At 41.3% G+C, this 24710-nt stretch overlaps 2 protein-coding genes and 1 long non-coding RNA gene across 13 annotated transcripts; 2 read left to right on the plus strand and 1 right to left on the minus strand.

Annotated features, from left to right (window-relative positions):
* The first annotated feature begins 6305 nt into the window (after positions 1-6305).
* LOC108076440 (uncharacterized) lies at positions 6306-15992 on the plus strand. 11 transcript variants are annotated; one of them, XM_017169308.3, is made up of 3 exons: positions 6306-6384; positions 6445-6481; positions 15305-15992. In XM_017169308.3, exons 1-3 carry the CDS (start codon positions 6322-6324, stop codon positions 15772-15774), a joined length of 570 nt encoding a protein of 189 aa, XP_017024797.1. In that variant the 5' UTR covers positions 6306-6321; the 3' UTR covers positions 15775-15992. The 11 variants fall into 11 exon arrangements, with proteins under 11 accessions (XP_017024797.1, XP_017024793.1, XP_017024798.1 ...); XM_017169304.3 differs by lacking the exons at positions 6306-6384; positions 6445-6481 and adding exons at positions 7474-7549; positions 7628-7703; XM_017169309.3 differs by lacking the exons at positions 6306-6384; positions 6445-6481 and adding exons at positions 8356-8433; positions 8491-8527.
* On the plus strand, positions 13619-15266 carry LOC138928019 (uncharacterized). The gene is made up of 3 exons (XR_011444471.1): positions 13619-13905; positions 13985-14718; positions 14788-15266. It is a non-coding gene; the product is annotated as an uncharacterized lncRNA (long non-coding RNA).
* Positions 15993-16205: 213 nt separating the features above from the next.
* Positions 16206-19287, minus strand: LOC108076439 (solute carrier family 35 member F5). The gene is made up of 7 exons (XM_017169294.3): positions 19066-19287; positions 18206-18506; positions 18007-18147; positions 17896-17949; positions 17229-17832; positions 16755-17166; positions 16206-16692 (listed from the first exon to the last, which is right to left on the minus strand). Exons 2-7 carry the CDS (start codon positions 18293-18295, stop codon positions 16644-16646), a joined length of 1350 nt encoding a protein of 449 aa, XP_017024783.1. The 5' UTR covers positions 18296-18506; positions 19066-19287; the 3' UTR covers positions 16206-16643.
* Positions 19288-24710: the final 5423 nt, after the last annotated feature.

The raw sequence follows: 24710 nt of genomic DNA on the forward strand, positions 1-24710 counted from the left end.
CCGCCCATTGAGAGTCGCTAGTTGCCAGTCGCCGTGGAGAGGAGAACGGCCACTTCTCTCTGTTTCTCATGGGTTTCTCTTCTCTGTTGGAGGCAACTCTCTGGCTCTCTATCTCTCTCTAGTTGTATTTCTCGGTGTCTCTGTTGCAGTGGCACTCAAAAGTATCTGCAAGTTGAGTGGAGTTTTCCTCATTGCCCGCCAAGTTCGTTTCTTAAGTCTTTTGATTTTACACAAGAAGAAAATAAAAGTGAAAAGATTGGAAATGAGATTTTTTGAAGGATCTGTGTTTTCTGAACTAAAAAAATGTTTGCTTTTGATTTTTAATAATTTGTATTACATGTTTACACTTATTTTTATGCCTTGTGGTGTGATATTTAGGGATATTTATGAAAATAATCCTCTTCAAAGAGGGTTCAGAAACCCTTATGATATCTCCTATATAAATATTATTTCAATTGATAAACCATAAAATATGATCTTGCATTTTTTCGTGTGTCCCACTAGCAGGGATTTTGGCTTTTTAATCTTTTGGGCCATTAGTCATAATCCAATTGATATTAGTCATGCGGCTAGATATAGGGAGATATATGGCAATATATGCAAACTGAAATGGTGGCGTTTCGAAAAGGCCGGCCACACATTTGCATCCATCAGATACACTTATTGTAAGTGGCCGTCGAACGGCCAGATAGAAGCGGCTCAGATATAGTGTAATTAACATTTTCGCCGTTGATTTTCTCAGCCTTCGCTGCGCATTTTGCATGTTTGCTATTTTCAATACAACAACAATTGCAGCAGCAGCAGCAGCAGCAGCAGATAAAAAAGAAATAAAAATCATTTGCGCCGGTTTTTTTTCTTCAACGAGGCTGCAATGCTGATGCTCCCACAACGAACTTCAGACCACAGAAACCTGTGCGGCAACTCATCCGCCGAATGAAATGCTAAAAGCTACTCACCGACACACACTCACATGGCTGCATTTGTTTAGCTAATATGAATTAATTTACAATACTGCAGACGCCTCCGAGCGAGGGGGCCACCACCAACGCCTCCAACTCGTTGGCGTCTGTTGAACTTTTGCGTTTCTGTGCCGCATGTATCTTGTACTTGTATCTGTTGCCGCTGAATCGGCTGCATCTCAATCCGTTATCTGCATCTGCTGCATCTGTATCTCCTTTTCGGCGGGCAGCATTGAAGCATTCAATGTCTGGACACTGACCGCATGTATACCCAGAGATATCTGGCGTGGCCAGCTACCAGCTATATATATATAAACGATTTGGCAATGCATGCAAAGAAGCGTAACGCAAACGCAAAGAAAGTGCAGCGGCTCTTGTTATGATTGTCTGAAAAGTGTTTGAAGCCTGCAAAGCGACCGGGTGATATAACAAGTTCACATAATTTGCTGGCTTTTCTTTTTCGGTTTTTTGTGTTTTGTTTTATTTTTTTTTGCACTCTCCATCCACATGCTGGTATGTATATCCATAAAGTCAGCAAACAAAACCACTGACAGGCGGTGACCAAATCGCAAAACAGCCTCACGACTCCGAGGGATAATTGCTGACGGCAGCTAATCAAAATTATTCCCAGGCGGGTGCCTCAATTACAAGGCATAATTAATAAATGTTTTGCCGGATTAGTCAGAGCCAAGGGAAAATCCAATGCACACAGAGAAAAATATGGTAATTTGTAGAGGAAACTTGAAGGGGAAGTAACTTGCTGTATTTTTAAGCAAGGGAAAAAGGTAGAAATGCCTAATAAAAAGCATACCTGAGGTTATAGCAGAGAAATTATTTCAAAAAATATATATATTTGCATTTAAAGAAAACTCTTCTTCTAAACAAAATAGTAGACTATAGTAAAACTAGGTTATATTCCCATTTATTTGAATTTTTGCCATTACCCCTTGCTAAATTCCCTATTTTTGTTGCAGGAAAACTATTTGGTAAACAAAAAAACTACACCCAATTGCACCTGCATTGGCAAATGTCGCTGACTCTCTGCCAGCAGCAGATTGTCCCCTAATAACACTGGTAAAATTCATTACACGAACTAACTGGCTAACTGCTGGCCAACTCTACTGGCTGGCTGGCCATTATGCAAAGTCCAAGTCCAAGCCAGAGCCATTCCACGGCGGCACGTTTCGAGGAAGTTGATTGTCACAAAGCCACTCATAATCATAACTGTGTTTGCTGGCTGGCTGCTGGCCCATCAACAGGTAACCGACGACTACAATGGCAGCAAACCAACGACAATCGCCGCGACGGTCAGGTTCAATGGGGGAAATTATGGACATTGGCAGCCGCAACGAGACTGAAAAAAAACGGCAAACGAAAATATTGTAAAACTTGAATCAAACTTGGGCAAGACAGTTGTGCCAGTGATTATTACTAAAACACCTTTGCAGGATTTTATTTCTTCATCAACAACAAGTTGAGGTATTTTAAAACCCAACCGAAGGCAAACAAATTAAACCTTAAATATTTTAAAGCCTCTTAATGTCTTTTTTTTGCTTTAAAATCCTTCTGTTAGTTTTAGGCACTATATTTTTCAGTGCATACCATTTACTGCTGCAATTGAGAATTGGCCAGTTGAATAATTTTCCAGCGGACTTTGGCTTCACCAAAAAAAAATATCAAAACATAAATATATAAAAACAAAAGAAAAGGCAGCAACAATCAAGAGATATTTCGCATGGGTGCATGCTCCAGTGTTTTGTGTGTTTTGTTTATTAACTAATTAGCCCTAATGCTTAATGCTCCACATATTTTCCATCTCTGATGGGAGGAGTGCGTAAGCCTCTCAGTCGGCTATGATGACATGGCGCTCCCATTTGGTTTTCCCGCCTGCCAATCTTGCGGATCCATCTGGGATTTCTCAAGAATAGCTCGAGTTGGCAAAAGCGAAAGTATATAGCCTGATCCATTAGCGTTCTAATAGACACGTCACTTCTGAAGTTCAAGGCCGGAGCTCGAAGAGTGGCGAATTGAAATTAATTACAGCGAACGCGCCTTCTCGGTTCTCGGGGCGTCGTTTCCAGTCTGTTTCATTAATGACTTGGGTCTGGGATCTGTTTTAGATTAGCAATTCGTTTAATTCACACACGAATAGATTGAGTAATTTGGCTCGCACATTTTAGAGGGGTTTCTTGGGGTTTTTGTTATAGGGTAAATAGAGTTTATAACTTAATAATATAATTAAATAATTACTTGTTTGCATTTTAAGCTTAAAATAATATAGGGGTTTCTGAAAATGAGTAGGATTTATATTTGTTTTGCTTTTTATCACATATAATGGTGTTATTTTCTTTGGAAATAAATAAACGTTCTTTCTCAAGCCAGAAAAATGTATTTATTTTTCAATAATATAATTAAATAATTATTTTTTTAGCATTTTAAGTTTAAAATTAATTAGGGGTTCCTGGAAATAAGTAGGATTTTTATTTGTATTAGTTTTGATAAAAATTTATGCTATAAATTCCTTTGATAATTAAAAAAATTCATTTTTAAACATGAAAAAATTTATTTATTCTCATAATTTCCCTCTTAATCAACCAATAACAAAATTATTAATTAGATTTTACCCATACAATTTAAAAACAAATACCAATTAATTTATAATTTATTTCCATCTTATTATAAATATATTGTTTATTAACCAAACAACCTTTCTTAGAGCAGAACAACTTCGGTTTAATTTTCCCCTATTCCCCTTTGGGATTTCTGGAAGTTAATTAGCTCACATTAGCTCCGTGTGCTTAAAGTTATTTAATATATGATTAAAGACCCAAAATTACTGACATCACCTGGCTGGCTGGCCGCCAGCATCAACCGGCAGGCAGAAATCGGACGCACACCCACAATTAGCGGGCAGTCGAGTCGAAAAACCGTTGGGATTAATTCATCGCACATTCACATCGTCATAAAAATTATAACCATCGTTTACGCCGAGTCAACAATGGGCAGGTATTAGACCATAAAGCCCAGCTCCAGAGCAACAATGCCGGAACTTGTCCGCCAGATGATTTGTAAGTTTTGAGCCATACTTTTGGATTGTTTTTTCGGCGACTATCAAGATCAGATTGGATCGGATCAGATCGTTGGGAGTTACGTGTTCGCTGCATTTTGGTCTCTCCGGCACGGAAGTGACTGTGAACTTGACATTGAGGGGGCGTGCCCCCCTTAAGAGTCAAAGAAATGCAAATTTTGGTTGGACAGTTCTCACATTAAAAAAAGTGAGAGATTGGCAGCGGAAGGAAGTAGAAATCAGCAAAATGAGGTAGTTACTAATCTAGTTGAGAAGTGGTTAACTTTTAAAATTAAGTTCGGAAGGTAAAATATTTGTATTTAGGAAGTTAAAATAATATTTTAGTTTTATTTAAACTAAGAAAGAGTCTGGGAAAACCTTTTAATCTTAGGTTTTATGTCTTGAAACATTTTAAAAATTATATAAGCTTTTAGTAAGTGTGATTAAATATTTATTATTGATTTTCCAAGGGCAAGTAATCGTTTTCAAAGTTAAAGCTTTATAAAATCAATAAGATTTCCTTTATTAAACAATTTAATACCTGAACATTAAAATATATATTAAACCCTTCACACTAATAACACAACAAGTAACATTAAGTTCAAGTTATAAAAATCCATTAAAATTATTGGGCACTCGTTAGGAGTGAAGTGATTTAAAGGTAACCCCATGGTGGTGGCTCATTGGAATTTAAAGCAATAAATAATAACATCAGATCCGAAATGATCTTGTTCGGTCTTCATGTGGTCCCTGGACAAGTGTGTGCGTAATTCAATTGAAATCAATTGCAATGCCTCCGCTTACAAATTACCAATCCAAGCCCCAACCTCAGCCATCAAGTGGCAACAAAGAAAATAGGGGGGAAAAAAACCCAAAGAGCCGAGAGCCAAAACCAAGCAAGCCAAATCCGCTTTTGTCCAATTGTTGCGCACTTGAAGCATGAAGCGTGCCCCCAACTCGCACCTGACGGAATGGAATTGCTGGACGGATGAACTCCTCCGCCACGGAGCTGCCAATTGGGCATGGCTGGCTGCATTAGCGGAGCCCACAAAAGAAATGCTGACTTGGACTTGGACTTGCTCTCGCTCTGGCCCTGCAGATGGGGTTGGAGATGGGGGGCTAACACCCCAATTCAGGCTGAGTCGGGGCTAGCGGGCTCATTAATTTCAGTTCAAGGCATCGAAGCACATTTTTTTTATTTTAATCTTAACGCAAACTCGCTCGTTCCGTTGCCGATTTGTAACAATAAAAGTCTTGAAGTGGAGACGCGAGACGACAGCTAAAACTAAATTCGCAATTTTTGTTACAATTTTCATTGTGTGTTTTTGTTGGGTGCAGTTTGAGGTCCGAAGGCAAGATCTCTACCCTCCGCGGACACTCCCAGGCCAACTATTAATTATCACAATTCAGCAACAGAGTCTGTTTGTTTTTTTTTTTTTTTTTGGTTTTGGTTTCGACCGCCCTATAATTACCCGAGCGGTTCGCTTTAATTGCCACAGATTTATTAAATGGGTCAGTCGCAGTTGGTATTTCGTTGTTTTTCTTGATTTTATTTCGGGTCTCGTTGGTGCTGTGAACTTGAAAATTGAAATTGTTGTGACCATTTGGGAGTACAATGCAAGGGTATGCCGAGATCATGACTGTGTACTTAACTGGGCGAGTTTTGGGGTTTTTTAATTAAAGTGGGAGAGTTTCGTTTCGTTTGATACAATACAAGTGGGAGAGTTCTGAACAACACGAGCCTATTTAACCTCTCTTGTTATCTGTATTTCTTTGATTATATACACTCTTATACTCTGGCTCAAGGTCACATTATCAGGGGAAAGCTAAAATTCACAAAATGAAGAGCAAGAATTTCCGTTTTATTGGGTGATTTACCCCCTAATCTGTAGACTTCTTTTATATGAATCATATTTATTTTGCCCCTTTAAAAGTGTGTTTGTTGATCATTTTATTACTTTACCTATAACTTATTAAGCTTTACCAATTCCTTACTTAAAAAACTTAATTAATAAAAATTCAGAAGAATGCTTTTACATGTTTATAGTTCCATTCCTTCTTGTATTTATATTTACATTTAATAATATTTACTAGTCCAAGGGTATTTGACAGTCTTCTAACTCACTTATTTGTTTGCTATTTTCGTCCGATAAAGCGTAATCGACACTCAATAGAACACCGATTAGAGTCTACTTTTATCATCTTAGAGCACAATAAATTTGAGTAGACTCCAAGTCGCTGCGATTTGGCCAGTTTTATTAGTTGACTTTTTATGTTCATCCCAATAAAACCGAAATGCCGGCAGCTCTCTCAATTACCCTGGTTTTTCTGGGTCTGCTCATCGGTATCTTCATTAAGGTGAGTTAATTTCTCTAGATTTCAATAGTTTTAATACTTATATATGTGATTTCCCTGCAGATTGCCCAGATGTCCGCACGAAGGCATAATCGCAGAAGTAAGTGTTGTGTCATTAGCTAAAGGGAGGAATTATAAAGATTATATATTCAAAAATTAAACTAGGAAAGTCTGTAAAGGTAAAGTTTAGGCTTTATTCAGAAATCAAAATCTTTATTTAAAAGATTTCAACTCCGTAGGAGTATTCAATTCTTGGTTGAGGCTTTTCCCTGCACTTGGTTTTACAACTCTCGATAAAAGAACTGATAAGATATGGATAATCAGACAATATGAAACTGAATCAGAGGCTCAAAAATAGCCCTGGTCTTTAGTTGTCTTGAGATACTTGCCACAATAGGATCACTGCAGCCATGGGCATTGGATTTGGTACCTTCGTCGTAGTGGGGGTCTTTGTGTTTATTACAGTGTGTGTAAGTGGCTTTTGTGGAAACCCTAAAGAACTTAAATTACAGAGAATTTTTTACCTCTTAAAATAGTTAATTTCAAAGCTCTACAACCACTCCAAGCAAAGGGACCAGCAGAGATATATAGACACAACAACTGTGGTCACCACCGAACCCAACATCGGTGAGTTGCATATAAAAAATTCTCCAATTGTCTAAGTCTTTCACTCCCTTCAGTCTTTATTCTCTTATCTTAACTATCTGAATGTCTTACTTCTTCTCGTTTTGTATATTATATTATATATATTATACTTTTTATGAATTATTCATATTTATATGTGGATTTGGAAGGGAGTTGATAAGATGTAAGTTTGAAACCTTTAAGGATAATTCCAAAACTATATTATAATCAAAATGAAAAATATTAGACTTATAGCTTAGAATTCTATTCTATGTTTTTTTTTAAGAAACAAACCCATTTTTCTTCGAATTCCCAATCGTTTTCCCCCAAAACATTGCAAATATGTCGGAACAGAAGAAATTATGACTTTTGCCAAAAAAAAAACTGGCGATAAGATATGGGATAATCAAGCCAATGAATCCCAAATCAAGCGATAGACTTTCAGTTGACATGGAATACTGGTCAGGGACGCAGTGCAGTAGCCATGGGTCTGGGTTACAGTTTGATAGTGTTTGCAGTGATATTCGGCATTATCATCATGTTTGTGAGTGGATTTCCTTTGAGTTTTCACTCATTATCACATTAAAAGTTTGCAGTAAAAGGATATTTGTCTTTAAAATAGATCGTGATGAATGCCTTCAAGAAGTACAGGATGAATGTGGAGAGGATAATTGTGGAGAGAGCCAATATGGGCAGAGGTAATGGTTGTGAATTAGAAAAAATCCAGCTTTAAACTATTTCATTCATTGATGAAATATTTCTTATCTAATCTTAATTTTGGTTCATAAAAATTAGTCATCTAGCTAAAGAAAACTAAAGTATAAGCTATCAAATCGGAAACGGAGGTTATAAACATAAAGAAATTAGTATCCTTTTGAGTTCGAATAAAGTGAAAAATGAATAAAAAAGAAAAGAACTGCACGTAATTCCTGATATCTTCCTCATATCTTCCTCATATCTTCCTCAAATCTTCCTCATATATTCCTCATATCTTTCTCATATCTTTCTCATATCTTTCTCATATATTCCTCATATATTCCTGATATATTCCTCAACTGGAAAGAGAGCACCTCTAGGTGCTCTGTGTGGTCAGCTCTGCATAAGAAAGAATGAATTGGATAGGCTAGGATATATGTATAAGAGTAAAAAGGTATAAGAGTACTCCCATGTCTGGCTACCTTTTCATCATTTTTTGCTTATATTTTTGACCGATAAGGCTTAATCGGGTCTAAACGGATACCGATTAAATTATGGCTGTCAGCTATCAGGCATTGCCATGTTTATCATCTTGGAGTGCTGCGTTTTTGGTAAATCAACTGTTAGTCTTCTTTCCATTTCAAGCAGATTCGGGAGCAGCCCAAAATAATGGCTGTACCTCTGTATATTTCCCTGATATTCCTTGGCCTAGGCCTCTGTGCTCTCATCAAGGTGAGTGAGGGGTTCAAGCACGTGTTACTAACTAACTGAAAAATGCTTCCCCAAAAGATTGCCCAGCTGTCTGCCCGGAGGTCCAACCAGAGAAGTAAGTGCGATTGTAATTTTAACTCGAAATTGAACTGTTTTTCGCGTTACGACAACTCTTGCTAAATGGGTTGATAAGATATGGATAATAACCAATCGAGTCAGCGGCTCCGAAATAGCCATAGCCGATAGCCAGTCAGTTGTCATGAAATACTTGTCCCGCACGGACTGTTTGTAGCCATGGGTGCGGAAATGAGTTCTTTTTCCGTGGTGGTGCTAGTCATCTTTATCATCATGGTCGTGAGTAGATATATAACCCCAAATCGGAAGCAAGCACTACAGGATTTCCTGTTTTCCTCCCAGTTCCTTGTGAATGCCTATCGCAAGGCCAAGCGAGCTGGCCAAGAGCGAGATAACAGAGCCAGGGCGGTGGCGGAGAGGTGGACCAACGCTAGACGTAATGGTGAGCCGGATCTGTAAAGACCACAAATATAGGCTTAGTTCGTAACTGGCAGCACATGCCTCTAGGTTTATGGCCCTTTTGCTATAATTAGCTCTCTGATTTGCTTATCTCGGATAGCTCAGAGTAATGAATTACCCAAGTCAACCTGATGCAACGCGGACTTTATCTTTGTTTATCGGAAGAGCGTTATCTTCCGTTAGTACTGAGGTTTAATTTCGTATTCCCGCGGGTCTCTGCTCATTTGTAATTTCACATTTCCCAGCATCGGTTAGCCATGAGTTTTGTAGAGTGCTATTACTTTATATCCTTTATCCTGATCTTCCTTATCCTGATACGGGTGAGTTTGGTGGCGATACAAGTTCACCCGGAACTCCGTTGTTAATTCCTTTGTTATTCCCACAAAGGCCTATGTCTGTCCCAATCACAAATGGAAGTGCCTGTGCTGCGTGGGCTATACCCGGGAATCCGAATCTGGTGAGTTTCTGATCGAGTAACTCCGCTCCAGCAGTCAGATTTTAAATAGATCGTCCAAATTATAATGTTTGATTAGAAGTAGTACAACTTTCAATTCGAAATCTCGACCAAGAGGCAATCAGAAAGTAGTATAGAAAGGGGACAATGTACGGAAAATTCTGGTTCCTTGGCTTTATTGTGCTGATCGTGATGTCACTGATCGTGCGGGTACGTTCAACCCACAGCGTGATTTCTACTTAATCCTTCCCTCCCAAGGAGATCTATTTGTACATTAAGCTGAAGGTCGATGAGTGGAACTTGCGGGTCTATGCCCGCCTTGTGCGCCAAGAGATGATGTTGCGTCGGGCCATCGAGGGTAAGATCTCAGCCAGATCCCTATGCTCACACACCCCTTCTCTAGCCTCTAAAACTTGCAAAACAAAAGCTGCAAAAGCTTCAGCGATAAGATAATACCTGCTGTTCTGTGGGGGTAAACAGCGATATAAAAGAAAATGGCAACACTTTATAAGATATGAGTTTAATTGGCATTCTGCGTCGTTACTCGCGAAGAACAGCCAGTTGAAGTTAATCCATCTCCGGCTCAGTTTGTTCTTTTCTTCTCTAAGCATGGAAGTTTTTGATATATTTTATATATCTTTACTGTGTCTCCTAGTGACCCTTGTGAGTTTTGTAAGAGTTGACTTTTTTGAATCGGAAAAGTGCTCTTAAAGAGGGGTTTTGTTCTCTAATTGAAAAGTAACAACGTTTAAGTTGATGTTTTTGTGTTACTTTCAGTTAAGCGCATAATATTTCTTGTGATAATCCGTTCTTTATTATATTACCTAACACAAACTTCTTAAATACCCTTGGATCAAGGTGATTTGTTAACAGTTGTATTCCCCACTTTAAGAGCTTTATTTCTGATTTGAAAAGTTACCTTTTTTACCCTCTCCTAACACCCATTCTCTGCCTCAACAGCTTTGCTACAAGAGCCGGAAAAACCTAAACTCCGGGGAGTACGATGCCCAGAGCTATGTGGCGGAGGGCGTGTCCGGTTCGGGGTCCGGGTTTCCAGGTGCGTAAGTGCTACTGTGCGGTATAATCTAGGAACTGCGTGTGGCACCCTAATCGCAGAGTTGTCCGCTGAGTCTGATAAGTGATAATGAAGTGTTGGTGGTGGTGTTCGATTTGGTTTGTTTGGTGATTAGGCCATTGGCAATGACTAGCGTTGCCTTTGCCATTTCAGCGGGACTTCTTGCGCGCGGCGAACGGTGGAAATTCGGTGTCTTGTCTACCCATCTCTTCCGGTATTAACTGATTCGTGATTCGTAATGGCCTATTACGCCATCATGTTAATCGGTTGGTTTCTCATTTTTGCCATTGTATCGATTCTAGTCCGAGTAAGTTGCAGCCATGAATCTGTCTAGACCCTTTTTGATTCTAATGATCTCTGTAGGCCTGTTGTCTCTGCGCCAGGCATAAGCCTTCGCAACGTGGACATGTACCGGGTCCTGGTCCAAATCGAGCTGAAAACCGTCAGCGAGGACGAGTTTTGCAGAGCTACAGAATTGATCCCTCGGGAGTGAGTTTGAATACAGGTGAGCAGCCAGTTAGCCAGGTGAATAGTCATGAGTCAGCCGCGATTTCCGATAAGGTTATCTATTGATTCCCTTTCGCTTTGCTTATCGACAGTGTGTTTGCTCAGTGTTGGCTGGTCGGCATTTAGAATTCATTTATTTTGATGCTCGGTCGCGGTTCGGGCCATGTAAATATTCCACAAAATGGGCGATCTGTCGCGTTGGTGCGAGTTCAGTGTCCTGCTGGTCATTTTTGTGGTGCTTGTGTATTTTTCCATTAGTGTGAGTTGTGTGTCTCTCGTTAGTTTTCTTTTTACGGAAGTGAAACCACGGATATTTCCAGAGATACGTATCCGACAAGCGCAGGCGACGGACCAGAACTTTAGCTAGTCCTCCTTTGAGCAGATACAGTGCCTCTTATCCATCTTCGCCGGGAGTTAGTAGTCGTTTCAGCTGGACAGCAGGTGAGCAGGTCAGGTGTTCTGGCTTCTGGTCTCGAAAGTTATATTCTTTTGTCTTTTAAGTCATTAAAAATGGTGTTAAATGTTGCCGGTATTCCTTAGCCCATGAGTCTTCTAAAACAAAGTTAAGGGATTGTAAAGAAATTGTTATAAAAAGTGTTAACTTTTATTTATTTTCACTCTTTATAACGTATACTTGATGTACATATGGCGTATACGTAATATTATCGATCAGGGCTTAATTAGTTATAGATAACGTCAAAAACGTGACAAGCTTCCTGAGGAATTTTATAATATAGAAACAAATTATAAAATAAACCTTTTGAAGACCAGTTCATTGAATAATAAGTAGAAATGAATAATTTTCTGTGTGTACATTTATTTATTACATTGAAGTAATAATGTATAATCTAATCTAAGCTAAACAATTGCCAATTAGTCATCATATTGAGGAAATAATTGCTATGATATCAGGTTTTTCATTAACTGAATAAATATGTGGTATTAGAAGAAATGTAAACCGAGATTTACTTAAATTTATTTCTGATAAATAATAAACTTTTGATAGCAAAACGATTGGTTATAAAAAATATAGAGGCTTTTCTTTCATATTTCTTAATAAATTTCCTGTAGACCTTTCTTATTTTAGTTTATATTGCTTTAAATATTAAAGCCGCCCTTGGAACATGTATTATATCCCTAAAAAATCTTTAAATCTTTAAACCTTTAGGCTATTTTTTAAGTCTGAAGCGAATATAAAGTCGCCAAAAAGTAGGCAATACTTTTGGTAGCACTCTCTTTTCTTATCTAATATTATTGTTTTTCTATTACTAAGTTAACTATCTTCAAATGGTTTTTATTTTTTGAACAAGAGGCTTTCCTATATATAGATTTCCTTAATAATCGTATATCACAAGACCTTCATATGTCGTCCGTATCACGTGCTTGGCTGTGGCTTTATTCAAAGTGCAATTATTCGCATATCTGTCGGATAGAGATACAGTTACTGTATCTCAAAGTGATATTAGAATAAGAGAGAGAGCGAGTGAGAGAGTGGCGGCTTGGTATCTTATCGGAGACCGTTTGCCGCCTGCTTATCACATGGCCCTTGACACACCTGTTCGCTGCGCTGCTCCACCGCTCTCCCACTCCATCGCTCTCCCAGCCAGTCGCCGATAAGTCTTGGCCAAAAGCCAACCACGGGCGATGATGCGACAGTTGGCCTAAGGCCTCTTTATGGAGCGAATATCTTCCTCGGTGCTCGCGTATCCACGTGGATCTGCCGGACAGCCGGACGCACGGATGAACATGTCGCACATACCGCCCTACCTGGTGTTCTTCTTCCTGGCCTTTGTCTCCTGCGCAATCACATTCTGCTGCCTGAGATTCTGCATTTGGGTGTGCTTCGAGGCCAGGGACACCAGGACGCGGCAGAGACGCCGACGCAGACATGGTAGGTTACCTATCGAGAATTGTACAAAAATATATATATATTAGATACTTGGCCAATCAGACTTTCGCCTTGGCCCAGATAAGATTAGTGGAAATTTGGCTCTAGAAGGTGCTCAGTTTTAGCTCGCCACTCAAGTGATTCGATTGTGTTTGCTTTTTTGTTTTCTGGCGCGGCACCATGGACTTTTTCATCCTCTACGTGGGGGTGTTCTTTATCTTCTTCCTGATCATGCCCTTGGCCTATTTGGCCCTGCAGGTAGAACTATATCTGTCGGATACCTGGCATTTTCTCGCTTAACAGACTTTTGGGAGTTAATTACTCTTTGGTTAATCGTATTTCCTAATGAAATGTTATCTAATTTTGATAGTTTTGTGATGAAATGCATGAAAATAAAGTCTTTAAATGAGCTTCTTTAGGTTCTACTAGTACTTTTCATATCTTTTGTGTCAATTAAATGCTTGATAATAATGACAATTACTCAGGGAAAACCCTGAGATAAACAAAGTGTCAAGTGATAAACTTTTTAATTAAAAACCAAAGGTGTTAAGCGAGGGCTTAGGCACTTCCCATTGCTGCTTTACTGACTCTTAGTCTTCTCCTACAAGTTCCTACTCTGGATTATATTGAACAAGTGCTGCGGTACAAATCCTCGGGGCGTCTTCGAGGATTCTGGCCGGCGACGACGTCAACGTCAACGCCAAAGGCAGCGTCAGCCTCGCGTTGTGGCCATTGGTATGTACGAGGACTTACATGTATTGATTTTGATATGCTGTGTCTAGGTGTGGGTGGCCTGGCTGGGTTTGATGATCAAGTGCCTTTCATAAATCCATAAAGCTAACAAACACTCCAGTTTGTTTTGTGGACTCTCGCGATAAGGGTGCTTTCTGCTGGTGGGTTCTGCGCAGATATTGCAAATCAGTTTTCTGCGGGGGGTCAGTCTTCTAGAGAGCTCGCTGCAACATGGATGCGAGCCCATTGGTTACATTCTTCGTTCTACTGCTGATTGGCTTCGTGGCCTATGCGGCTCTTCAGGTGAACACACCCACATTGCATAGATTTCCTCGAGTCCTTTTGTGGTAACCCAAGTCTTCCATTGTTTTCCCTCCAAAAGTTCGCTGTCATTTGGCTGCTGAGATGCTGCTGTTCGCGACGTCGCAGCTCCATGGACTTTCATGTGTGTAAGTTGCACTGCACTTCAACTGTAGCTATAGCTTCATATATATTGTATATCTGATATATGGGAGCAACCTTTATGGGTATGGCCGACCAAACATGGCGTACACAATCTAATCTCGGGCGAATAATCAATTGCGTGCCAAATGGAAAACTATGAGCTATACTAGGACCCAGTAGGCGTCGTTGGTGGCTGTAGTTTTACTTTGAATACCGCCGAAAATGCACGGATCGGAGCCAGCGATGAATTGGGGAAGCGGATGCGGCATTGAAGTTGCCATCTACCTGGCCCTGGTTTTCTTATTTTTCTGCCTTGTCCCCCTGGCTTGCTATTACATACGCGTGGAGAGCAAAACTCTAGGAAAGATCTGCCGGCCACGATGTGGACGTCGCCAGGAAAATCGCCAGCAGCAGCAGCAAACACATCATAATCAACAGTGGCGGCTATACACCATAGGAATTGGTAACGTGTGCCAAAATACAACAAAAAAGTAGAACAGAGAGTGGGCCGGGTGGTGAGCCTAGGAAGCCTATCTAATCGTTGGGGTTCGGTGGCGATTATTTCGCCAAAAACAGTCTTCGAAGCAGTCGCATAGAATGGGTCTGACAGCTAATCTGTGCGTGGCGCTGGGCTTTGTATTTGCCATATACGTCGTTGCCCAGTTGATACACGTAATTATCCCTTGGAGGAGACCCTCAGCTGGCCACCATTGATTTATTTTCTATATCTATTATCAATAGCTGGCCAAGCGTGCTCACGACTCAAGGGCTCGGATCCGTCAACAGAGACAAGCTGGTACTGTGTGTGGGATACTTGTTCAGCTAGAATTTGTCATCGCGAGTGGGCTATCAGCGTGACATTCCCAAAGTCAACTATCTTTACAACCTATCGAAATTTTATTTGGAGCTAGCAAATTGTGATACAGTGATCATTATTAAAGTGCCAATTCAAATATGAGTATTTCACAACAAAAGGGTGGCATTAAGAAGTCGTGACAATGAAAGTGAAGTGAAATGATTTGGTTTATAAGCCACTTTAAGGAAAAGTTAATCGTGAAAGAACTATAAAGTTATGGCTAATTGTGGTTAGATTGTTGATTTAAAATCCTCACATTTTCTTGAATTTTTACACCAACAAGTTATTAACATTATTAACGCCATAAAATAATTCTAAGAAATCAAATAAGCAAACTGGAAAGATCCCACAGTCTTCTAAGTTTCTCTCAAACTAACCCCTTTCCTTCTTTTTACCTTCCAGACCGACAAGGTAATGTCTTTAGCACGGAGGAGCGGCCAAACAACCGCTATGGCGACATATTCTTCATTGAACCGGGCAGCGAGGAGGCCAATCGCATTCGCGATCAGCTGGAGAAGGATGAAAAGGATCTGCCCAGCTATGATGAAGTGATGCGCATGTGTAACCTGACCACACCCACCGCTGCTGCCGGTGGCGCGGGAGCTCCAGTCACAGTGCCATCACAGTCGCCGCTTGGCGATCCCGCTGCTCCCATTGGGATTGCGGCGCTTCCAGCTCCACCGTACTCGGAGACAGATCCGCATTCTCCAGTTGCCGGAGCAGCCACAGTGATCACAATGGAGCCCATCGAGCCATCCACATCCCGAGCCGCCCAGACCCCAACCAGTCCTGCCTCCGCGGCAGCACCAGCAGCGGGATACCAGAGGCCCGACACCTCCATTGTCCTGGCAGCGAACGTGGCCAGCGTTTGAGGAGGACCGGGGGATATGGAACCTAAAGCATTCGTGCCGTGCCACTCTTCTGGGCCACACAGATGCCAGTTTGTGTGCGCTTTCCCTACAGAAATGAACCTGTGTGATCTTATTGAGTACATACCTAGTTAAGGGCTAGCGATTAAGTGTGAGAGCTATTGTAAATACATATTTATAGAATCTAGGTTTGCAAATTAAAGTGAGTGAGTTAATAGAAAGTGAAATTTGGCGTTATTATGGGGGTTATTGTAATGAAACTGAATGTGTACGTGTGACGATATTCTTTGGTTAATTATATCCTTTCAGGGTAATACAAATTTAGTAAGAAGTTTGTCACGCAATGAAGGAGTCCACCCCAAAAATCCACACCAACATTTCCACACACTTAAACTGCATATGTATATTTGCTTTAGGCATAGTTTCACAAGATGTTAAGCTTACGGTAGACAAATTGTATTTACTTTTATAAGTTATCAATACATGTATATATATATTTTTTTTTGTATTCATCTTGCTTGGAGAAGTCAACAAATATACAGCTAAGCGCAGGGTGAATACAATAAATTATAGATGGACTTCAGCAAAAACTTTGTAGACTATCACATAGATAAACGGTATTCGTAGAAGCTAAGACTATTTACAGAGAATACACTAGAGTAAGATTATAATAAATAGTTGTACGTTAAATCGCAACCTAATATCCAACGGAAAATTGCACAAATGAGAAATGAGGAGAGTTGTGCATGAGTTGTCCCTACAGATTAAAGAACGATTCGAAACGAACTCGTGAACAGCCAAGTTTTAGATTGCATTGCAATGAGCAACATTCAAAGTGTGTGTTGAAGCGCGATTTTTACAAAAAAGCCTTCTTAATCGCTGTTGCTAATCAGAGACTCCTGCTGTTCCTCATCGTTGACTCTGCGGGGAATATATATTAATTGAGCGGTAAATTCTATTGTTTTTTAGGGCTAGAAACTTACCTCACAATGCTCGGCTTATGGCAACGGCAGACTTTTCTATATATAACTCTAAACAGCTTCATTAGCGGATCGGAGTCATCGTTTCGCATCAGCAAGGAAACGAAAACCAAGGCTATAAATATCGGAATCGAGCCCATATAAAACATCGGCGAGTACGGCTTGTTCTTGAGCAGAACATCGAACAAGATGGCCAGCGGAATCTGCAGCGACATGGCCAGCGTGCCGATCAGCGATGAGGTTAGAAAGCAACCCCACAGCCACAAGGCTTCAGCCAGCACAGTGCCAATTAGGCCGTTCAAAAACAGCAGGGCAAACTGCCCCTGGCTGGGCAGCTCAAAGGTTTCGATCTTGGTGATGTGCAGAATGAAGAAGATTGGCCACAAAAGCAACAGATTCCACAGACCCACAAAGCCTGAAAGAAACGAAAATAGATAAGCAACGATATCGAGCCCAAAATAAAATGGATTAGCTCACCGAAAAACAAAGGTATATCGACCTTTTCCTCCGTATCGCTTTTTCGCTTTACGAAAACTAGATAGGCGGCATAGAAGAACGCACTGAACAGGGCCAGGAGTACGCCTCTTGTCATCTTTGTGTCGTGCAGATCGTTCATGGTGATGGCCACCACACCGCCAATGTTCATGGCCACTGCAATCACTTTGGTGATGGTCAGCTTGTCCCCTGTTGCCGAGGGAAACACAGCCGCCAGGCAGATAATAAAGAACGACGATGACGAGCTAACGAGCGTTATCATGGCCGCTTCGTCCATTTCCAGAGCCAACTGAAAGAAGTAGTTGGCCACAAACCAGAGCAGGCAGAACAGCAGTGCTGTTTTGGCCGTTTTGTGATGGGTTTTTTGTCGCCTAATTCGCAGACTGGCGGCATAGGAGAGCCTGGCCATTAGGGCATCGGTGGCCTCGTGGGCGGACATTTCCCTGACCTCGGCCATCTTGCTGAAGCGTACGCTGCGCACACTGGAATCATCGCTCTCGCTGCCGGACAGAGAATTGGTGCTGCCGTTGCCATTGGGGGTGGTCACCAAATGTGGCGATCTGATGGGCACATAGGTGGGGTCGCCCTGGGGGAGGTACAGACATGATTAGATAGGATTATTGGGTGAACTTTGGTCAAGTTAGGTTACCAAAACAGCCTGGTTGGAGTAGTAGTTCTCGTCGTCTGCATTCTGCTCCATCATCTGGGGGGAAAACAAAGAGTTAATATATGTTCGTAGGTAGTTTAAGAACTTCCTTACCGCATAATTTCCATTCTGTCGCTCGCAGGACTCCTTCCAGGGCGCCAGGATGCCTATGACCAGCAGGTAAATGCTGAACATGGAGGTTTTGAAGTAAGTGCAGAAGAAGGGCTTGTCAAACTTGGCCTCATTGTACAGAAACTGTGGGGAAAATAAATTATTACGTTTTTCAGAGGGTTTTAGTAAAGAACTCCCTCACCTTTGTCAGCTCGCTGGAGGAAACCCACACCACATCGACTAGTATCAGTATGGCTATGCCCAGCAGCAGCTTTTGGCCGCGTCCCAGCATGATTCTGCGGCTTCTCGCAGATTTTACTCAAAAGAATTGCAAGCGTTTGCTGTTTATTTTCCGGCTGGACTGACTGTCTCCTGACGTTTATCTCGAGGCAAGTGATTATTTACGCTTGTGCCGCCAGCGTTTCAGTTTCATTTTGGCAACGCTTGCCGGTCGGCTCTTCAGGAAATGATAAAAGTTCGGGTCTCTGCTAAACCATGGCAGCCTGAAAAGAAAATCGGAAAATCAGAAAAAGAGTGAAGTTCAGCGGGGGGCCGGCGGGCAGTAACTGCATTTATTGATTTTGTGTTCGCCCAAGTGGGTGCGGCATTATTCGAGGTGTGAATTAGCACGTTCAAAGGCATTGAATTGGGTTTGAGTAGCAGCCCATATTTGATTATCGTAGCTATCGATCCCTCAATTAGCATCTGATTCACCGAAGGAGAGATCTCAATCCAATTACAGATTTGCTGCCAGATGGCAATGATTGTTGAACGAAATTAGCAAGATTCGCGGGGGACTGACTGATAAGATAGCGATAGCGAGTCTCCCAATATTATTTCGGCTAGCAAATACAACAAATATAAATAAATATGAACATTTTGAGGGGGCGGAGGAGGTAGAGGAGGTTGTTGATAACAATTCAACGCGCACAAAAACAAAATCAATAAACGGCAGTAACGAGATACGGCTCCAAAATGTGAGAACAGCAACAAGTTTTAGCACTAAATTCGTTTATCTAAATTCATTGGTTTACGCTTGGTTTAATTTATTCAGTTTTTTACCATATATTTCTCCCTTTTCCCAAGAGAACAGCACTTGTTTTTGTTCTTGTGGCAGCTGTTTTGGTTGTTTTTAACTAGGCGTGACGAATACCGCTTGTTTTTCGCGGATTTCCTTTTTATAGAGGAGTTTATCTTTTGATTCAGCTCTTGGTTGACTTGGAATAAGGTGCGTTATAATACTTAATACTGATTCTGATTATATATTTTATTTATCACACAGCTGGACAGTGCTGCCAATTTAGCTAACTTGAAGCTAAATGTAGCAACTATTGTGTGAAATGGTTTTATTCTGTTAGATAAATATATATAATTTTGTTTTATGTGAATAAAATTTATTTATATTTACATTTCTTGCATATTTAAAACATTTATTTATTCTATTTCATATTTAATCATCTATATCCTTCCCTGTTTTTAGCGGTTAAATCGCTGCCAGTTATCTAGCTATGAATATTATTATCTGCCAACACTGCAGCTGGACAGGAACAGTGTTGGTTAACTTGAAAATGCTTTTGATAACTTGTACCAACCGTAGGGCTGCATCGATAGGCTAGAATTCGATTAGCATTAAATTATAACTTATCGATTCATAGCGCAATTTTCAAATAGTCTTTTAGCTTGCTCTTGCTGGTAATTTATTTATGTTAGTGTTTTGGCTTTTGCCAATCAACCTTTTTCGGCTATCTAATTTATGCAAACAATGCTGACAAATTACTCGTCTACGCGCGGCAATTTAAAGTGGAATTATGCTGTCACGCCTGAAGGACGAAGGACGACACGCACACTCGAAAATGTTGCGGCCGCAAATGATATTCAAATACCGAGTTGATACTCGAGATTTGCGACGGAGACAAGGACGACATCGCCTACGGCGGAGGGACAACAGCCCAAGCAACTAGGGGGTGGCAGGAAAGGAGGCGAAACGGACAGACGGACGGCTCAGTTTCACTTTCATCACTTCAAACCCGATTAAGCACCTCATTTTATGTGTTATTTATCTACTGATTGGATGGCGACGATACGGGCGAGGAGCATGGAGTACGGTGGTTGGCAGGAGGAGCCCTCCAGCTGATGAGGATGTGAATGTGGGGTGGTGGAGGTGTCTAGTCCATTGCCTTTGTTATTTTCCACTCGGCAGGGTGTTCGCTTACGCTTTCGCTTTCGCCTCGTCTCGCCTATTAAAGGACGACAAAAATACGCGTATAAATGCCACATAAAACAATACAAAGAATAATAGGCTACCATTTTTCACCACCACCACCACCATCTCCGACAGTGGGTGCCACGCCCACTTTTTGGGAGTCTGTCAGGCAGCCACTCAGTCGGCGACACCTGTCAAGCTGGGGGCTCCTTTGGGCTGTCGGGCTGCCGCTCCTTTGGCTGCTTTCCCAAGGCGCGTATGTGCGTAGGCATAAAATAAATAAATAAAAAATTGACTACCAGACGAAGGGGAGGGTGGCAAAGGAACCAGGACCTCTTGCTCTGTCTCTCTCTCTCTCTTCCACTCACTCACTCTAGGTTAGGCCGAGAAAATAATATTATGTCGACCCATTGAGACGAGCATGATGTAATTTTCTTTTCCGTTAAGTTTCATTTGCTCTCAAGTTGACACACAAACATGAACATGAGGCACACACATTTTATGTTTTATTTTTTTGGGGCAGGTGCAGCATTGGCAATTTGTTAATTTTGCAATTGTAAACTCCAGTGCGTTTACAGTGCCTCCAGACTTCGACTCCGACTCCGAGTCTTGGCGGAATGACATAATTCCGGGATTCAATTATATTGCCATATTACATAAGCCGATTACAGCGATGATAACAAAGCATTAAACTCATTAGGCGGCCACTCCAACAAATGTCAAACAGAGACAATGGCAATGACGCCGCTGCAGAGGGCGGTGATGGGAGGGAGTGGAGGCTGGGGATGGGGAGCTGGAACGGCAGCTGGCGGAGGCCAGGCCCATTAAATGAACTTATCAATAAAAAAAAGGAAGAAAATATAAGCAGCAGGAGGGAGTGGAAAAGTTTTTGAGAAAAAAAGGTTTTTGAATTTAGAAAAGGATATTTTTTTATATTTTTAATACCAATATTTTCATTATATATCCATAAAGAAGCTCTGTAGATAAATATGTTTTTGAATTTAGAATTAGAAACATAAAATATTTCTTTGTTATATATTTCTATTACCAATATTTTCATAATTTCTTAAATGATTCTTGGGTATAATTATTTTCTGGTTAAATACAATTACTATTATTAGGTTGTAGGAAATGTAAGAGACTTATATAGAGCTCTCTAAATGCCTTGATTTTGTAAAAAGTCAAAGAAATTAGACCAAGTTAAATCCTCCCATCTCGACCAAACCTCATTCCACTTTTAACCCTCCATTATAGCATTCCTTATAGCCAAGTTCACCCGTACAACGACGACGACAAACAACCAAGGGAAATGGAAGAGGCAAAGGCAAAAGGGAAAAGGGCAAGTCGAGAAAGACAATAAAGGCAAACAGAACATAAATTGAAGCAGGCCGCACCAAATATCAACAAAAGCTTGGCCAGTGGGTGGCAAACACGCCCGCAAACACACACACACCAAGGGAGAAGAGAGAGAGCTCAGCAAAAAAAAAAAAAAAAAGTAAGTAAAGAGAGAGCGCGAAATAAAACGATATCGCATATCAAGAAAAATCGCAGCACCAACGAGGAAAACCCAAAATTAAATGTCCCCAGTGGACACACAACCAAAAAAAATGTAAGGACTCACGGTTTGGGTATGGCATGAAGCTGGAATGAAAAATGATTGACTTTTATGCTGTAGCGCATATTCGGTCTTTAACATAATATTTGTCATAAAATTAAGGGCTGCTGCTCCCCCTCCGAAAGAGTGGGAAAAGCGGCGGCAAACATTGTCATAAAAAATTTGCTAAATGCCGGCACGCAGGGAAAGCTGCCTCTTGGCTAAAGGCACAAAAGTTCATGCAGTTCACAAATTGTTCGTTCGTACACACAACACTCACACACACACATATGCGCACATTTCCGGTTAAAATAATAATGCCACGGATTGTGCGGGTTATGAGGGGGAGGTGGAGGGTATGAGGAGGTTACTGAGGAAGGACGATAGCTACCAACAAAAGCAATAATTATGGCAAACGAGTTTGCCTTCGTCTTACGCCTTTTGTCGCCCATTTTCCTGCTTTGACATAAGCCTTAACCTACAAAGATGTAGGGGGGAAAGAACAGCGCCCTCGTCCTTGCTTACTGTCAGCCCCCCACACGCTGAGACACACACACCAACCACCCACTCATACACTAGCCAACAAAAACACTGAGCAGAGAGACTTCGTCGACGACGACGACACCCAATGCTTTCGCTGTCATGTACAAGCAACAAAGCAATCGAAGCTGGCCCCTTTTCAACCCGCCAAAGAAGCGCCGACTATTGTTGGCCAGCTACCAAGGGGGGGGGGGCTCCTTCATATCCTTTCTACCCCCCTCTTTCTCTCTGTGTGTGTTTGTGTGGGTTTGTGTGCAGGAAATTTCGTTTTATGCGCGAGACAAATCGCACCTTATTATGTGAGGCAGGCATATGTATGGGTCCTGGGTGTCCTGTGTGTCCTGTGCGCGATTGTGGGGCGTGTGCAGACATTCGGTGTTGGTCCCGTTGGTGTGTGCGTTTCGACTTTGCGACGAGCCATTATCCACACTCATGCACCCACGCTCTATCTATGGCTTTATCACCCAACAACAACAACAACAACACCACTCACAGGACACACACAACCGTAGGAATTTACATTTTACGTCCTGCATACGTACAGATATGAGAGTGTGAGTGAGTGATGGGCCTGGGGGTGGTAGTGGGTTAGTCTTCGCGGGGTATTCCCAAAATGGTTGGACATCGAATGCGCTACTGTGCTTTTCCGATTTGATCTATTGAATAATTCCAATTGAAAATACTGCAAGGTACTTGACGGATATGTATTATTTCCTATTGTTACTTAAGGTTGAGAGATACCTTACTTGTAATCACTGAATTCTTTTAAGCTTTGCTTTTACAGTTTTTGATAAAATAATAACCAATTACTTCCAAAAGGGGTTAGAAACTTACTATATCTTTACACATTCTTCTACAAAGTTTTCCTTTAATCTTTGTAAATTATAGTTTTCATAATCCCCAACCGCATATTCCCCCTAAAAGAAGTCACCCTAAAACTCCCCTTTCTTACATATATATTATTTATCTTCACCTTTATTTTCCCATCCAAGCCATCGTGTGGGCTGCATTAACCTATTTGAGGCAACCGCTTTTCCGACTTCCGACCACTATCATCCGCATATCCTCTGTGGCTTTTATTGCGCGCATTTAGCGGTATCTCCAGCGCCATCTCCAATTGCTGCCAGTTCGCAGCTCGTAGCTCGCATAATTATCAGACAACCGTCAGCGTTGTGCCCACCATTTGTGGGTCAAGACGGACCGAACGCGTCTGAGTCCGATTTCGAATCTGAGTCACAGTCGTCGTAGTCATCGCCATCATCGATAAATGCCCGGCATTAGTTTAGTTTCCCTTTTTGCCTTCCAGCGATTCCACGAAGGCAGCGCAGACACCACGCCCGCTACAATAACAAAAACAGTAAATCAAGAGAGAGAGAGGGTGTGGGTGTGGGAGGAAAAGCAAGGAAGTAGCAGCAAAAAGCGGCTGTCGACTCCCTTGAAGCTTCTTTTTATACACAATACAGTGGGACTTCCTGAAATGATGCTTACAACGGATGGGATGACAAATATGCCCTATATTGCTAAAAGAACGACTCAATTAAGAGTTTTCAGCTATCAAGCTAAAATAATATTGGCGCCCAACGACATTTCATATATTTTATCCTATTAAACCTTTATTTATATTTGATTTCAAACAAATTAAAAAAGAAAACATAAATAAATTAGCTCAAGCATAAAATATATAGAATTATACAATGACAAAAAATATAAAGCTCTTAGCTAAATATTTAAAAATTAAAATTATATAGAATTGGCGCCCAACGCGGTGCCATTCTCAGAAGTTTGACTGTGATTTTTGGCGGCATTGTTTGTGTTTGCTTTTGTTTTTGGTGGGTGGCAGTGGGTGGGTGGCGAAGACTCTCTGTGCATCCGCTCGCCGCGTGACTTGCCCGAGGGAATTGGGGGATGGCGGTAGTGGAGGCGGGGGTGAGGTCTGTCCTGCCGCTGTCTCCCTTTTTATCACATTGTTTGGCCGCTTTGTGCCTGCGCGAAATTTCATTCACAAAACTTGCCTCTGCCTCCGCCCCGCTTTATGACTGTGTGTGTGTGTGTGTATGGGAGCTCCTTTCTGCGTTTGCTCTTCGTTGTGGTGCGTGTGCAAAAAAGGAAAAAAAAAAATAAAATAAAGTAAAATAAAATAAAATGAGCAGAGCGACTTGTGTAAAGGAGGGACTGCGCAAAATCCTTGCCGCGTCCTTTCGCTGCCTTGCCCCGCTCCGCCCCGCCTCGCCTTGCCTTGCCTCTCGTTTCGTTTCGATTCGTTTGCTTTCGTTTTGGTCAGGCGGCGTCCTTGTAACGCTTATATCTGAAATGCTGAGCGACGAAGCTACCTTGGCCCGCTCACAAGCCGAAAACTCAAACTGGCAAACT

The sequence above is a fragment of the Drosophila kikkawai genome, chromosome 2R (genome assembly GCF_030179895.1).
Source record: "Drosophila kikkawai strain 14028-0561.14 chromosome 2R, DkikHiC1v2, whole genome shotgun sequence".
NCBI lineage: Eukaryota > Metazoa > Arthropoda > Insecta > Diptera > Drosophilidae > Drosophila > Drosophila kikkawai.

Bases quoted from the DNA above. Each gene is read 5' to 3' on its own strand.
- LOC108076440 (XM_017169296.2), top strand. From the start codon at position 12,657: ATGGAGCGAATATCTTCCTCGGTGCTCGCGTATCCACGTGGATCTGCC. The intron at 12,874-15,304 runs GTAGGTTACCTA...TTTACCTTCCAG, and splicing joins GAGACGCCGACGCAGACATG to ACCGACAAGGTAATGTCTTT.
- LOC108076439 (XM_017169294.3), bottom strand. From the start codon at position 18,295: ATGCTGGGACGCGGCCAAAAGCTGCTGCTGGGCATAGCCATACTGATA. The intron at 18,148-18,205 runs GTGAGGGAGTTC...TTTTCCCCACAG, and splicing joins CCTCCAGCGAGCTGACAAAG to TTTCTGTACAATGAGGCCAA. The intron at 16,693-16,754 runs GTAAGTTTCTAG...TATTCCCCGCAG, and splicing joins CATAAGCCGAGCATTGTGAG to AGTCAACGATGAGGAACAGC.